At 38.1% G+C, this 16,838-nt stretch overlaps 1 protein-coding gene and 1 long non-coding RNA gene across 6 annotated transcripts in view; one reads left to right on the forward strand and one right to left on the reverse strand.

Annotated features, from left to right (window-relative positions):
- The first annotated feature begins 458 nt into the window (after positions 1–458).
- Positions 459–16,838, forward strand: part of LOC121032134 (uncharacterized) — a 36,879-nt gene continuing 20,499 nt past the window's right edge. For both annotated transcript variants that reach the window (XR_005791096.1, XR_005791097.1), the window contains exons 1-2: positions 459–500; positions 13,616–13,706. This is a non-coding gene — a long non-coding RNA (uncharacterized LOC121032134). The remainder of the gene's footprint in view (positions 501–13,615; positions 13,707–16,838) is intronic.
- The window catches only part of CEP128 (centrosomal protein 128), a 398,532-nt gene continuing 395,077 nt past the window's right edge, over positions 13,384–16,838 (reverse strand). For all 4 annotated transcript variants that reach the window (XM_040477908.1, XM_040477910.1, XM_040477907.1 and 1 more), the window contains one exon: positions 13,384–16,149. In XM_040477908.1, the coding sequence (XP_040333842.1) occupies positions 15,990–16,149 (160 nt within the window). In that variant the 3' untranslated portion in view covers positions 13,384–15,989. The remainder of the gene's footprint in view (positions 16,150–16,838) is intronic.

The following is a 16,838-nucleotide window of genomic DNA, read 5'->3' on the forward strand; positions in this document are numbered from 1 at the left end:
TCTCATCAAGGACCTACGACTATTTGTGAGTGTCCCTCATGATTGCACATTTTAACGTGCATTATATATATTTTTTTAACCTTAAAAAGACGTAAGGCACAGTGAGGCATTCCCATCATGTAAAAGTAGTTTACAAAAAAACACATTCCACAAGTAAGACCCACACTCAGAAAATGGAAATAAATTAAGCAAGTGAACAAATTAACATACCTCCAAAACAGAAAACCAAGACTTAAAATATTGTACACCTTAGTGAATGAAATAACAGCTGCTCTTATTAAAAACCATATATTCCAGGGAGAAGCCAAGATGGCAGAACAACATGGAAGCTGTTTGTGTGTCTCGCGTCCATGAAATACAGCCAGACCAACACTAAACTATCCTACACACCTAGAAAACCGACTGGAAGATTAACACAACAATCTGCACAACCTGAACCGCAGAATTCAGCAGGTACGCGACAAGGAGAGCTGAACTTGGGGAGCAAGAAGCCCCGAAAGGTAGGGAGCCACTTTTGCGGATGGAGAGAGGACGGAGACTGGGAAGGGGGGGAGCATACAGGAAAAGCACCCCTCCCCAAAAGCAGCTGAAGAGAAAGTGGAAAATTGGAAATAGCCGCAGGGTCTAAACTAAAAAGGGAGAAAGGAGAGAGGAGAGGGTTTAAATTCCATTAAAACTGTAAACAAGGGGAGCGCAAAGGCTGCAACTCCGCAGCTCCATACCTGGCGGTGCTCTGGTGGGAAGGGCGAATCCTCAGGAACAGAGTGGGGTCCGGGAGGTTCTCAGGCCACACGGGGAAAAATGGTCCCACTGCTGGAAGGACACTTGGTAGAGACTGTTGAAGCCACCTGGTCCCAGCAGACCCCGGAAGGCAGCCACTTTCGCTGGTGCTGGGGCAAGGTTGTTGAGGGTGAAGCCTGGTGCCAGATGGGTGTTGCGATTTTCCATGGTCCCTGAAACGCTGAGGCTACACTGTCTCCAATTTTTTTTTGGAGGGGGGCGGGCTGGCACCTGGCCAGTCTCAGCGCACTGGCAACAGCAGGGTCCAGCGGGTGTTCCTGGGTGCAGCCGACTTTCAGCCATTGCTCGGTGAGACCCTCCCGCACAGGGGTGGAGCGGGTCAAAGCCACAGTCCTTCAGAAGTAAGGGGCCGGGGAAAACAGCCGCATCTGAGACAAAACTTAGGAGAGAGGTACCGCCTGGGGCCTGAGCACTGAGAGTGGAAAAGCGGGGAGTGGACGACAGCTGAAGACGAAGGACCGGTGCACGATTGCTGATCTGGGAGAACAGACAGGGTGGCTGGAGGGCGCCATTTTTCACCGCTCCCGCGCATGCGCATGCGCACCAAGGAGCACTTGCAACCATCCACCTCAGTAGGCTAGTAGCTCCATCTAGTGGAGAGCGGAGCTGTTACACTGAGCCCCGCCCAGCTGTGCCATCTTCCCTCTTCAAAAACACAAGCCTCACCCGTGGCTTAATTTATGGACTACAAAGAGCTACATGGACTGACCCCTAGGGGAAAACGAAGCAATTTCAGTCCTACTTCAATCTGTTAGCAGGTTCATCTATTCATTTTTTTTCCTCTCTCTTTTCCCTTTTCATCTTTTACATTTCTTTTCTTTTTCTTGAATACAGAAAGAGAAAAAACTCATTTTTATTTTCAACTTTTATTAAAAATATCTGTCTTTAATTTTTATTACTATATTTCTTACTTTTGTGGAAAATTTTTCAAATTCTACTTTACGTCCATCATTTTATTTTAGTCTACTTCGGTGTACTCACCTTTTCAAATTTTCAAACAATTTCCTTTATTTTCTTTCTTTTTCTTTTTTTCTCTTTATCATTTTTTTCTTTTTCTTGAATGCAGAAAGAGAAAAACTTCACTTTTACTTTCAATTTCTTTTAAAAATATTTTATTTAATTTTTACTATATTTTTTGCTTTTATGTAAATTTTTTCAAATTCTATCTTACCCCCATCATTTTATTTCAGTCTACGACAGTGTATTCACTTTTTCAAATTTTCAAATGATTTCTTTTTTTGTCTTTTCTTTTTTGTTTTTTCATCTTTTTTCTCTTTTTCATTTCTTTATTCTTAAATACAGAAAATGAAAAAATTCATATTTTTTCTTTCTAATTTTTATTAAAAATATTTTCTATAATTTTTTCTACTATATTCTCTACTTTTGTGTACTTTAGTCTACTTTAGTGTATTCATTTTTTCAAATTCTCAAACGATTTCCTTTTTTTTTCCCTCTCCCCCACGCTTTTATTTTTGTTTTTATTTCTCTAATCTGTCAAACCACTTTCTACACCCAGACCAAAACACACCTAGGATCTAGCATCATCTATTCGATTTTGGTGTGTGTGTGTGTGTGTGTGTGTGTTTAATTTTTAATTTTAATATTTCTTTTAATTTTATTTTTTTTAATTTCAATTTTTATACCTCATTATTTTTCTCCCTTCAAAATGACAAAATGAAGGGATTCACCCCAAAGGAAAGAGCACAAAGAAACGACAGCCAGGGATTTAACCAACACAGACACAAGCAAGATGTCAGAGCCAGAATTTAGAATCACGATAATAAGAATATTAGCTGGAGTCAAAAATAGATTAGAATCCCTTTCTGCAGAGATAAAAGAAGTAAAAAATAGCCAGAATGAAATTAAAAATGCTATAACTGAGCTGCAATCACGGATGGATGCAGCGGTGGCGAGGATGGACGAGGCAGAACAGAGAAATCAGTGATATACAGGACAAACTTATAGAGACTAACGAAGCAGAGAAAAAGAGGGAGATTAAGGCAAAAGAGCACAATTTAAGAATTAGAGAAATCAGTGACTCATTAAAAAGGAACAACATCAGAATCATAGGGGTCCCAGAGGAGGAAGACAGAGAAATAGGGGTAGAGGGTTATATGCGCTAATCATAGCAGAAAACTTTCCTCACCTGGGGAAAGACAAAGACATCAAAATCCAGGAAGCACAGAGGACTCCCAGTAGATTCAACAAAAACCAACAATCAACAAGGCATATCATAGTGAAATTCACACAATACTCAGGCAAGGAGAGAATCATGAAGGCAGCAAGGGGAGAAAAAGTCCTTAACCTACAAGGGAAGACAGATCAGGTTTGCAGCAGACCTATCCACATAAACTTGGCAGGCCAGAAAGGAGTGGCAGGATATATTCAGTGTGCTGAATTAGAAAAATATGCAGCCAAGAATTCTTTATCCAGCAAGGCTGTCATTCAAAATAGAAGGAGAGATAAAAAGTTTCCCAGACAAACAAAGGAGTTTGTTTAAAGGAGTTTGTGACCATTAAACCAGCCCTGCAAGAAATTTTAAGGGGGACTCTCTGAAGGGAGAAAAGATGAAAATATATATATATGTAAATAAATAAATACCAAAAGCAACAAAAGATTAGAGAGGACCAGAGAACACCACCAAAAACTCCAACTCTACAAGCATCATAATGGCAATAAATTCATATCTTTCAATACTCACTCTAAATGTCAATGGATTCAATGCTCCAATCAAAGGCCATAGGGTAACAGAATGGGTAAGAAAACAAGACCCATCTATATGCTGTTTACAAGAGACCCACTTTAGACCTAAAGACACCTACAGATTGAAAATAAGGGGATGGAGAACCATCTATCATGCTATTGGCCAACAAAAGAAACCCAAAGTAGCCATACTTATATCAGACAATCTAGACTTTAAAATAAAGACTGTATCAAGAGATGCAGAAGGGCATTATATCTTAATCAAGGGGTCTATAGACCAAGAAGACCTAACAATTGTAAACATTTATGAGCCAAATGTGTGAAAACCCAAATATATAAATCAACTAATCACAAATATAAAGAAACTCATCGATAGTAATACCAAAATAGTAGGAGACTTCAACATTCCACTCACAGCAATGGACAGATCACCCAATCAAAAAATCAACAAGGAAACAATGGCTTTGAATGACACATTGGACCAGATGGACTTAACAGATATATTCAGAACATTTCATCCTAAAGCAGCAGAATACACATTCGTCTCCAGTGCACATGGAACATTCTCCAGAATAGACCATATACTGGGACACAAATTAGCCCCAAGTAAGTACAAAAAGATCGAGATCATACTGTGCATATTTTCAGACCACAATGCTATGAAACTCGAAATCAACCACAAGAAAAAATTTGGAAAGGTAACAAATACTTGGAGACTAAAGAACATCCTACTAGAGAATGAATGAGCTAACCAAGCAGTTAAAGAAGAAATTAAAAAGTATATGGAAGTCAATGAAAATGATAGCACCACAACGCAAAACCTCTGGGACGCAGCAAAGGCGGTCATAAGAGGAAAGTATATAGCAATCCAGGCCTTCCTAAAGAAGGAAGAAAGTTCTCAGATACACAACCTAACCTTATGCCTCAAGGAGCTGTAAAAAGAACAGCAAATAAAACCCCAAACCAGCAGAAGACAGGAAATAATAAAGATTAGAGAAGAATTAATGCTATCAAAACCAAAAAAGCAGTAGAACAGATCAATGAAACCAGAAGCTGGTTCTTTGAAAGAATTAACAAAATTGATAACCTACTAGCCAGTTTGATCAAGAAGAAAATGGAAAGGACCCAAATAAGTAAAAATCAAGAATGAAAGAGGAGAAATCACAACCAACACAACAGAAATAAAAACAATAATAAGATAATATTATGAGCAATTATATGCCAATAAAATAGGCAATCTGGAAGAAATGGACAAATTCCTAAACAGATATACACCACCAAAACTGAAACAGGAAGAAATAGAAAATTTGAACAGACCCATAACCAGTAAGGAATCGAATTAGTAATCAAAAATCTGCCAAAAAACAAGAGTCCAGGGCCAGATGGCTTTCCAGGGGAATTCTACAAAACGTTTAAGGAAGAGTTAAAACGTATTCTCTCTAAACTGTTCCAAAAAATAGAAATGGAAGGAAAACTTCCAAACTGTTTCTATGAAGCCAGTACTACCCAATTCCAAAACCAGACAGAGACCCCACTAAAAAGGAGAACTATAGACCAATTTCCCTGATGAACATGGATACAAAAACCCTCAACAAGATATTAGCCAACCGGCTCCAACAATACATTAAGAAATTATTCATCACGACCAAGTGGGATTTATACCTGGGATGCAGGGCTGGTTCAATATCTGCAAAACAATCAGCGTGATTCATCACATCAATAAAAGAAAGGACAAGAACCATATGATCCTCTCAATAGATACAGAGAAAGCATTTGACAAAATACAGCATCCTTTCTTGATACAAACCCTCAAGAAAGTAGGGATAGAAGGAGCATACCTCGAGATGATAAAAGCCATATACGAGTGACCCAATGCTAATATCCTCAATGGGGAAAAACTGAGAGCTTTCCCCCTAGGGTCAGGAACAAGACAGGGATGTCTAGTCTTGCCACTGTTATTCAACATAGTATTAGAAATCTTAGCTTTTGCAATCAGACAACACAAAGAAATAAAAGGCATCCAAATCAGCCAGGATAAGGTCAGACTTTCACTCTTAGCAGATGACATTACACTCTATATGGAAAACCTAAAAGATTCCACCAAAAAACTGCTAGAACTGATTCATGAATTCAGTAAAGTAGCAGGATATAAAATCAATGCACAGAAATCGGTTGCATTCCTACACACCAACAATGAAGTGACAGAAAAAGAAATCAAGGAATCGATGCCATTTACAGTTGCACCAAAAACCATAAAATAGCTTGGAATAAATGTAACCAAAGAGGTAAAAAATCTATACACTGAAAACTATAGAAAGCCTATAAAGAAATTGAAGAAGGCACAAATAAATGGAAAAAGATTCCATGCTCCTGGATAGGAAGAACAAATATTGTTAAAATGTCAATACTACCCAAAGCAATCTACATATTCAACGCGATCCCTATCAAAGGAACACCAGCATTCTTCACAGAGCCAGAACAAATAATCCTAAAATCTGTATGGAACCAGAAAGACCCTGAATAGCCAAAGCAATCTTGAAAAAGAAAACCAAAGCAGGAGGCATCACAATCCCAGACTTCAAGCTATACTACAAAGCTGTCATCATCAAGACAGTATGGTACTGGCACAAGAACAGACCCTCAGATCAATGGAACAGAATAGAGAGCCCAGAAATGGACACACAAAAGTACGGCCAACTAATCCTTGACAAAGCAGTAAAGAATATCCAATGGAATAAAGACAGTCTCTTCAGCAAATGGTGCTGGGAAAACTGGACAGCGACATTCAGAAGAATGAACTTGGACCACTTTCTGACACTATACACAAACAGAAACTCAAAGTTGGTGAAAGACCTCAATGTAAGACAGGAAGCCATCAAAATCCTCGAGGAGAAAGCAGGCAAAAACCTCTTTGATCTTGGCGGCAGCAACTTCTTAACACGTCTCTGGAGGCAAAAGAAACAAAAGCAAAAATGAAATATTGGGACCTCATCAAAATAAAAAGCTTCTGCACAGCAAAGGAAACAATCAGCAAAACTAAAAGGCAACTGATGGAATGGGAGAACGTATTTGCAAATGACTTATCAGATAAAGGGTTAGTATCCAAAATCTACAAAGAACTTATCACACTCAAGACCCAAAAAACAAATAATCCAGTGAAGAAATGAACAAAAAACATGAATAGACACTTCTCCAAAGAAGACATCCAGAGGGCCAACTGACACATGAAAAAATGCTCAACATCACTCATCATCAGGGAAATACAAATCAAAACCACAATGAGATACACCTTACACCTGTCAAAATGGCTAACATTATCAACTCAGGCAACAACAGATGTTGACGGGGATATGGAGAAAGAGGATGTCTTTTGCATTGTTGGTGGGAATGCAAGTTGGTGCAGCCACTCTGGAAAACAGTATGGAGGTTCCTCAAAAAACTAAAAATAGAACTACCTACGACCCAGCAATTGCACTACTAGGCATTTATCCAAGAGATACAGGTGTGCTGTTTCGAAGGGACACATGCACCCCCATGTTTATAGCAGTATTATCAACAATAGCCAAAGTATGGAAAGAGCCCAAATGTCCATCGATGGATGAATGGATAAAGAAGATGTGGCACACACACATACAATGGACTATTACTCGGCAATCAAAAAGAAAGAAAAAGAATGAAATCTTGCCATTTGCAACTACATGGAGAGAACTGGAGGGTATTATGCTAAGTGAAAGTAGTCAGAGAAAGACAAAAATCATATGACTTCACTCATATGAGGACTTTAAGAGACAAAACAGATGAACATAAGAGAAGGGAAACAAAAATAATATAAAAACAGGGAGGGGGACAAAACAAAAGAGACTCATAAATATGGAGAACAAACTGAGGATTGCTGGAGGAGTTGTGGGAGGGGGGATGGGCTAAATGGGTAAGGGGCATTAAGGAATCTACTTCTGAACTCATTGCTTCACTGTATAGTAACTAATTTGGATGTAAATTTTTAAAAAATAAAGTTAAATTACAAAGTTAAAAAAAAACTTAAAAAAAACCCATATATTCCATTAGTACTGTATTTTGTAGTTTATTGCCTTTCCCACCTTGGAAAAATTATGTTGCAGTTATATGGCCCCATATTAACATTTTTTTGGCCTTTTATAAGTAACAGCTTTGAAACTGGACATTCAGCTATCCATTAAGTCAGTTGCTTGAGAAAAGCTTTCATTTTTTTTTCTCGCTCTTTAGAATGCATCAAAAGAATGGTTCAGGGAAACCATAAAAGGATTAATTCAAAATGATGAAATTATAAATTGTAAATGCATCCCTACACACACACACACACACACACACACACAGTGTTATCCACAATGTCGAAAGCATGATGCAGTCACATCACCCATACGTACTGCAGATTTCAATTTTGATGTCATTAATTAGTCCAGAATAATGACTGAGATCGAAAGTCCCACACACCATGAAAAGTTTGAAGGTTTTTATGTAGAGAAAAGGGTATTTGAGGAGGCTGATATTACCAGGCTTCTTTTTTCCACTTTCCAGAGAATCCTACAGGTTGTAGTCCATTTTCCTGTTTGTTAATGATAAAATGCCTTGTATTCTAGCACTTTCTGAAACTCTTAAACTTCACTGTCTTCCTGAGAGAACTCTGCCCTGAGGGAAGAAATAGTTTTCTTCACCCAGGGCCTTTTTCCTTGTATTAATATTAATATCCCATGAGAATATTAGCTCTGGAGGAAAGAATTTGGTGGCAAAATTCCATATTTACTCATGAAATCCACCCCCAACTTGCACTCACACATTTTAATAGGACAGTCAAAGGAAAAGCTCCCATTCCTACCGCCCTTTCTTCACGCTTCCCGTCACCTCCTTCTGACACCCACTCTGGGTTTCTTTTCTGTTGATTTTTGTTTGTTTTTCCTGCTGAACCAAAAGTCACTTTTACTAGTAGAGGCTCTTCTTTAGAGTATATTTTGTATTTATGAGGGCAGAAAACTAAGTTAAAAAAAAAAGACTTCCTTGGCCTTGGCCTTGGCTAGAGTGTGGAGACAGAAAATGGTGTGTGTCCAGCCCTCTAGGCTCTAACCCCACCTGGCTGCTTTCTCCCCTACCTGGCCCTGCATCGTGGGTTGCAGGAAGTATATATCAAAGCCTCATGTACCATCCAATCTCAGCCAGATTTCAGCAGTGTAGTGGGGTTGACAACAGTTGTCTCTCCTTCCTCTCCTAGAAATGCTGTTTAGACTTGCTGAAAGAAAAGAAACTCCTTGGTGCTACTGAATCTTTAAAATGATTTTTACAGGGCTATTTGCATATATGGCCGAGTGACAAGGAACATGAACTCGGGAGCTACTCTCTGCATTCAAATGTAGGCTCCATACTTGATCTTGAATAAATTACTCAATCTCTTTGTGCCTCAATTTCCTCATTTGAGATATAGTTTTGAATGAAAATGATAATATCAACCTCATAATATGAGGATTAAAGAAATTAAAATATGCAAAATGCTTCAGAATGGTGTTGGCACTTGGTACACAGTATGATTAGGGTTATATTTAAATCTTAGGGGCGCCTGGGTGGCTCAGTTGGTTAAGCGTCCAACTTCGGTGAAGGTCATTATCTTGAGGTTCATGGGTTTGAGCCCCGTGTCAGGCTCTGTGCTGACAGCTTGGAGCCTACAGCCTGCTTTGGATTCTGTCTCTCCCTCTCTTTCTGCCCCTCCCCTGCTCATGCTCTCTCTCTCTCTCTCAAGAATAAACATTAAAGAATTTTTTTTATTTTTTATTTATTTTTTTTTTTTAATTTTTTTTTCAACGTTTATTTATTTTTGGGACAGAGAGAGACAGAGCATGAACGGGGGAGGAGCAGAGAGAGAGGGAGACACAGAATCGGAAACAGGCTCCAGGCTCTGAGCCATCAGCCCAAAGCCTGATGCGGGGCTCAAACTCACGGACCGCGAGATCGTGACCTGGCTGAAGTCGGATGCTTAACCAACTGCGCCACCCAGGCACCCCTAAAGAATTTTTTTTAAAGTATCTAAATCTCTTTCTCAGACACACATGAAAATTTGAAGACATGTCTGTAGCAATCTAGTGTGTGTGTGTGTGTGTGTGTGTGTGTGTGTGTGTGTGTCTGTATATAGAGTTGACCTTTGAACAACATGGGGGTTAGGAACCCTGACCTCTCACTCAGTCAAAAATCTGCATGTAACTATTGACTCCCCCAGAACTTTACTAGTAGCCTACTATTGGCCATAACCTGATAACATGAGCAGTCAATTAATACATATATTGTATGTTATATGATTCACATACTGTATTCTTACAATAAGGTAAGCTAGAGAGAAGAAAATGTTATTAAGGGAATCATAAGAGAAAATACATTTATAGTACTGTACTGTATTTATTTTAAAAATCCAAGTGTAAGTAGATCTGTGTTCAAAGCTGTGTTGTTCAAGGATCTACTGTGTGTATGTATGTGTGTATATAATATATATATATACAATATATACATAATATATGTAAATATACATTTATAAACTTATAATATAGATTTATATATAAATAAAACCAGCACTCAGTTAATATTTGGTGAATTAATACCATCTAACAGAGTAAGCATATTATCTAGAATGTAATTAGCTTTATCACTGATTGTTCTATATTTTGGGTGATACATTGCTGTTAACAAATGGAGACAAGAGTCTCAGGTTCAATGTAGACTTGTATGGATGACATGGCTCAGACCTAGATAGTAAAGTAAGAAACATTTATGGAGAACCACTATGTGCCATGTTCTGAGCTTGGCATTTTTCATGTGCCATTACTTATAAGTCTCTTTACAGCTCTTTTAAATTAAATACAGTAAGTTCTATTGTGCAGATGAGATAAATGAGCTCAGAAATGCTAAGTAAATTACCCAAATCACACAGCTAGTAAGTTGGTGGTAAAGGTAGGATTCTAATCCTATACCACTTCTAAGCAAAAAATAAAAATAATAACATGAGGAAAAGAAAAAGATGGGAAATGCAAGGAAAGTGATTTTATTTATTGAATAAATCATTGACAAAACAGGTTTATAATTCCAGTATGGTTTGGTATGTCTTAGAATCAGCTTTGAGGTAGATATTCAGACTACATACTGTCCACTTTTTAAAGTTTATAAATTTTTTGAGAGAGGGTGCACAAGCAGGGAAGGGAAAGAGAGAGAGGGAGAGAGAAAATCCCAAAGAGGCTCCACACCATCAGCACAGAGCCTGATGTGGGGCTCAAACTCATAATCCATGAAATCATGACCTGAGTGGACATCAAGAGTCGGACACTTAACTGAGTCACCCAGGTGCCCCTCAACTGTCCATTTTTAATCCTGTGAAGAAGGCCATTGTACATGTCAATAGTAGACTTAAGCATTAGCAGAGATGGAAAGCCACTTAGAAGACCATTTGGTTCAACTTCCTTGGTTAACAGCTAAGACACTTCAGGTGGAGTGACAGGCTCAGTGTCTTACAGGCAATTAGCAGCATAAGCAGCTGGGATTCCTGTGGCCCCCACATTTCTCCCCTACAGCATGAAAAATAGCCAACTGGGACACCACAGTTTTAAATCCATCCATTTAGATGCATGTGAATTCTAGTTCATTTTAAATATTCCAATTCCTACTTTAGCATCTGAACCTAAAAAGAATATTAAAGTGATTCTTAAAATTCTTTGGGAAGATACAATAAATAACAATATTCTCTAGTGGAAAACAGAGTTTATCTCTAGGAACTTCTATTTTTAAAACAACCCAAATTCTGGTATTGTTGTATGCTGTCAAAATGAGAACAAAATTTAAATATTGTCTGGGTGGGAAAACAGACTTTTAAAGAGAAAGTGTTGTTTTTCTTCATGCAGAGAAGAATTAAAGGGACCTTTAAACTTTTTGTTGTTGTTAGATTGCATTCCTTCACCAAATACTTAGAGTATCAAATAACAACAATAGCAGGAATCCTTCTTTCCTTGCATATTTTGTGGTACTAATTACAGCACCAAGTTCTTGATAGTCATGGATTAGTGGTGTCTCTTCATACACTCAGTATATAATATGACTTTATGACAACAGTCACTGATGTTATGTCAGCTACTACTGATGACCAATTGAGGTAGGAGATGGATCTTGACTATTCCAATGTTTGTGTTGTTTCCAACCACGAAAAGCATGGTATGCACTTTTTTTTTTCATCTTTTTTTTTTTTTTACCATTATTTATTTTTTGACAGAGAGAGACAGAGCATGAGCAGGGGAGGGGCAGAGAGAGAGGGAGACACAGAATCCAAAGCAGACTCCAGGCTCCGAGCTGTCAGCACAGAGCCCGACTCGGGGCTCAAACTCACAAACCTTGAGAACATGACCTGAGCTGAAGTCGGATGCTTAACCGACTGAGCCACCCAGGTGCCCCAGTATGCACTTTCTTAGTTGTATCATCAGTAATGCGAAGTCCAAAGGCTTACAATTTCTTTCACAGTGAATACCAGAAGTTCATCGTTAATAGCACTCTCTCTTATCAGACTGCCAAGTGTGAGGCAGCATGATGGACCTATACTAAAAAAAAAACTGGACCATCTAGCTATATCATAGGACAAAGCCATATCATGGACCCTGGGAAGTCTTGTTAATGTGAGTTATAGAAGACAGTTATAATGTGAAAAGCACAGTATCCGCTGCCTCAGAAACATTGCGTTATTACAAACATCACAAAACAGCCGAAGATACCAGACCTGGGGAATCGCAAACTTTTCTACCTAAACTTCCAAATGTGCCAAACATCATTTTGGGAGCAAGGATGGCAATGGCAGTGTGCAAAGGAGGGAAGTACTAAAAGTAAAGACAAAGAAGGATGGAAGTACACAATTCTAAGTGATTTTATAGCAGATACTTAGCCCAAGTCAGCAAATAAATTGCCAACTGACAAGAAATTGGCATACGAACTAAGCAAATTTCTCAAGCCAAATGTCCAGAAATAAAGGAATGCTTTTGGGACCAAATAGGCAACAAAACCACAAGAAGCCACAAGTTGGCTGGATATTGTAAGGCCTAGAAGGCCCAGCAAAATTTACTTGCTCTATCATATAGCGGGTGAAGCACAGCTTCCGCAAGATAATATTGAAGTCAACAATGATGGAGCAATTGATGTTAATAAAATACTACGTTGCAAAATCAGTTTGGGATTTAAGGGACCAACACTGCAACCTCAGGGATTTTGTTCCATATAAACCATCTGGTGGAAAAGTCTTGGTGAAACACGTGGTGATGACAGGAATCTCTATAAAAATCCACAAATATGATGGCCAACACATACTCAGGCCTCAAAGCACACTTACACAAACACAAGGGAGATGGTGTATGCCATGATAACACAGATATTTTACTGATATCCGGTATGGGAAAATCAGCACATTTCATGTGTAGGAAATTAGTCACTAATATTGGTGACATAGGGATGTTATCTGATCAGTGTGATATCCTTGCCATTCAAAGTACTGAGGCATTGTTTAAACCCTTAGGCAGAAATTCCAAGAATAACACTGTGATTGAATTTTCATGAATACAATCAGGGAAATGGTCTGTTAAGTGCTGAAAGACATTGCAAATTTGGCTATCAAGATGTTAATAAACACCTTTGCTTATTGTAGAGAAAAATGATTGAGAGTGTGGGGTGGTTAGTCAAGTTACTGAATGCATTTTAAACACTTACAATATGTCAGCTCCCTTGCTAGGTAAAACACAGTGCCTTCTTCTCTAGTGAAGCATCTTACATTTAGAAATATAATTATTTTGATAGCATCTATACATACTACCTCAAATAAACATGCTTCCTAGGTACCAATGGTTGATATGACAAATTTTTATATAGCTTTCAAAGATATTGATTCTGGATTCACACTGATTTAAAGAATTGGGAAGATGTTCAATCTATGATGTTATCAAAATAACAATTAAAAACTGAATCTTGGTTCCAAATTACACACATTGTTTTGGATATTAGACCTTTGGCTGGTAATTTGAAAAATGCACTGCAAATATTAAAGTGGTGATAATTTACATTGGTCTGACCTTCCCAGATCCTACCTGGATTCCAAACATTACCTAATGGCTCTTCACGCAAGCTATGGGTAACGTGGGAATTAGCTGTCATGATGCTACCAGCAAAAGGTAAGTAATTACTCTGTTTGGTAAAAGACAATGTTGCTTTTGTAAAATCGATCAAACATTTGTATAAAGTTGTGTTGAGATCAGTATCAAAATAAGCATAGATTTCACTCAGGTAGTTGCTACTCTGATAAGCTTCAGTTACCACATTAGGAAAGCTGGTATGTTTCAAATGTGTTGATTGCACATGTAGAAGGACCAAACAAGATTCCTTTCACATCCATGCTCTCAACATATAACCCTGGGGTTACAGACCCTGGAAGATAATTAAGTTACTCTCCTTTATATGCCTATGTTGTTTCCGGTTCACTTGTAATCACTCTCTGAGAAGAGAAATAGACACTAAATATTTAAAGGTAATGGAAATTTAGCCAGAACATCTACTTATATGAACACTGCATGGGAAAGTTTTTCTCTAGTTGCTCTGTGGTACCAGTGTCTGTGACTGTACATCCCACTGAGAAATATAGAGTCCCAAAGGGTAAAATTAAGGGTAGAGAACATCTGACCTCAATCATGGGCGTCAGGATAAGAAATGCATAACACATGGTCAGTGATCCCAAGGTTACTGCAGACAGAGGATGGCAGCTGTTCAGTTGGACATCTGGATCTCAGTGGCTCCAGAACTGGATTGTTCTCACATGAGATCTGTCTATGAGAAGCTCAGCCCATCTTCGGTAACGGTTCTGAGAATTTGAATCTAAGCTTTATGTAGTGCGCAACAAATGGTAAATTTTCACATATTCACAAGATCCTTGTTTGTGGAAAGTAAACGTGGCCCAAAAGCAAAATATGAAAACAAGGATCATTTTGATGTTGTATGGCTGTGTCCAAACTGATACTTCACCTTTAGTGTTTACACTCAAAAGAGATCAAGGATAATGTAAGGGTCTTGGCTGTCTTCCTATATTATTTGATGTGATCTAAATACATACAATTTTTCACCTGCTTTCTTAAAAAAGTTCAATTTCATTCTCTTTTCTGAGAAGGGAAACAAATAGCAAATTGTTGATGGGAAATGAAAGTTTAGCATATGCAAGTCTGGGTGAGTATGTAAATTTAGTTGTATCAATTTCAAATGGTGTATTATGTAACTATTATAATTGGTAACTAGGAATTATGAAATATTTGTATATTTAAACATATACACCCAGCTAATCAAATTTATCAGTGAACCAAATAAAGGAATTATATTTATTCTTAAAAATTACAAGGTTAAGATTGGCAATACATACAGAAGACTTTTCTGACCAATGAAACAAGATATAATAGGTTCACATTGCATGAATGAATTTAAAAAAATAGATACACATTTGAATTGATGGAAATAATTTCTTGGGTGGAAGGCCACCAATGCAGAATAACTTATGAATGTTAAATATGTTATAGGCACAGTCCCTGTTCAACAGTGGAAAGTTTTTCTAAACAGATCACAAAAGGTATAATAAACTGCATTTGTATATTTATGTAAGCTTCTTTTTTTTAATTATCTATATGATTAGTTGGTAAAAAGTCTAAACCATAAAAGAATTGAAGATATTTTATTATCATTTTTATTGTTTTTTAAAAAGAAAGAGTGTATGTGCACAAGCAGGGGAGGGGCAGAGGGAGAAGGAGAGAGAGAGTCTCCAGCAGTATCCACTCCCAGAGTAGAGCCTGACATGGGGCTTGATCCCATGACTGTGAGATCATGACCTGAGCAGAAATCAAGAGCTGGACACTCAACTGACTGAGCCACCCAGGTGCCCTTAATTGATATTTTAAACACAGTTTAAAGGGTTATGCTGTTTGCTTAATTTACTTGATATTGCTATTTATTGTAAGAATTGCACATTTCAGTTGCTGCAATTAGCTGGAGTGGGGGCTTTGCAAAGACTCTGATATGGGGCCTATCCACTGTAGTTGCTCAATAAATAATCACTCTTGCAGAAAAACTTTCCTTAATGTAAGACATACTGTAATATTTAAATCAATTGCTCAGAAATTGAGAAGTTCTTGAGAAGATTTAGTTGATATACTTTACAATTGGGAGAATTCTGTGTAGATTTCAATTTAGTCTATTCCTAAGCAAATGAGAAGGGGAAGCAACTCAAATTCAAACAAATATTTCAAATTATCAGTCATACATAATAGGGGGAGAGGTACAACATGTAAGATAAAAGGCCAAGACAAATTACATATGGCCATTGTTAGTCTTCCAAGGACTGAGAGATGGAATGATACATTAAACCCCACATCTCAGTCGTAGACAGTGAGGGAAAGCTGGATGAGACTTAACAGTGGTCATTACACCAAAATCTTTTTAAAGATGACAATGTCAGAGTCTGGAAATGTTACTCTGAAACACAGTGTGGATAGCTGTGAGCTGCTGGTATAGACAAAACAAAACTGCATGTGAAATGGTAACATAGAACCAATGTCCCAAATCAGGTTGCTTCCAAGTAACCTGGGAGGATGGAAAGAAAACAGGATCAGAACTCAGCCCTAAAGAAGTTCACACCCTTTTCATAATCTAATACTAGTTCTACTCTTGAAACCAGTGAGAGGAATACACCTATTCCTGACCTGAGAATTTGTAGTTAACCAGCTCTCAGGTGCTATTGCCACTGCTGGCTTGGGAACCACATTTTGAGAACCAGGGGTTGAAGGAATACTGGACAAAAGGGTACGTATCTTACAGAAAGCTATGATTTGTTCTCAATGGAATCTAATCAGTAGGTTTACATGCAGTTAAAATTAAAAAAATGAGCAATGACCACCACTGTTAATTTGCAACAGTCAAACTAACCTCACAAAAGCCTTCTCCAATGGAAAAAATGGGGAAGTCTTTCCACGGTACACATTGGCTTTATTGGCTGTGGTCTTAGTCAAAGCACAGAATGAACCTTGGCCAGCAGCATGAGGTCTCTCAAGCTTGCAGCTGTTGGGAGGAGACTGCTCTGCCAGTGACTCTGGGCAGGAAGTGCCTCGTTAGAACTGATGCATCTATTTTATTCTGCTCAGAAGAAAAAAAAAGCCAAACTCCCTAGGTCTCTCCAAACATCTTTTAAACTGCCCAACCTCCCCAAAGCCACCATATTAGATGGCTTTAACTGCCATGGCTGCCTGATTTCTGGTAACTGACAGCTGAGGTTC

The sequence above is a fragment of the Herpailurus yagouaroundi genome, unplaced genomic scaffold (genome assembly GCF_014898765.1).
Source record: "Herpailurus yagouaroundi ecotype Mexico unplaced genomic scaffold, PumYag 141, whole genome shotgun sequence".
Taxonomy (NCBI): domain Eukaryota; kingdom Metazoa; phylum Chordata; class Mammalia; order Carnivora; family Felidae; genus Herpailurus; species Herpailurus yagouaroundi.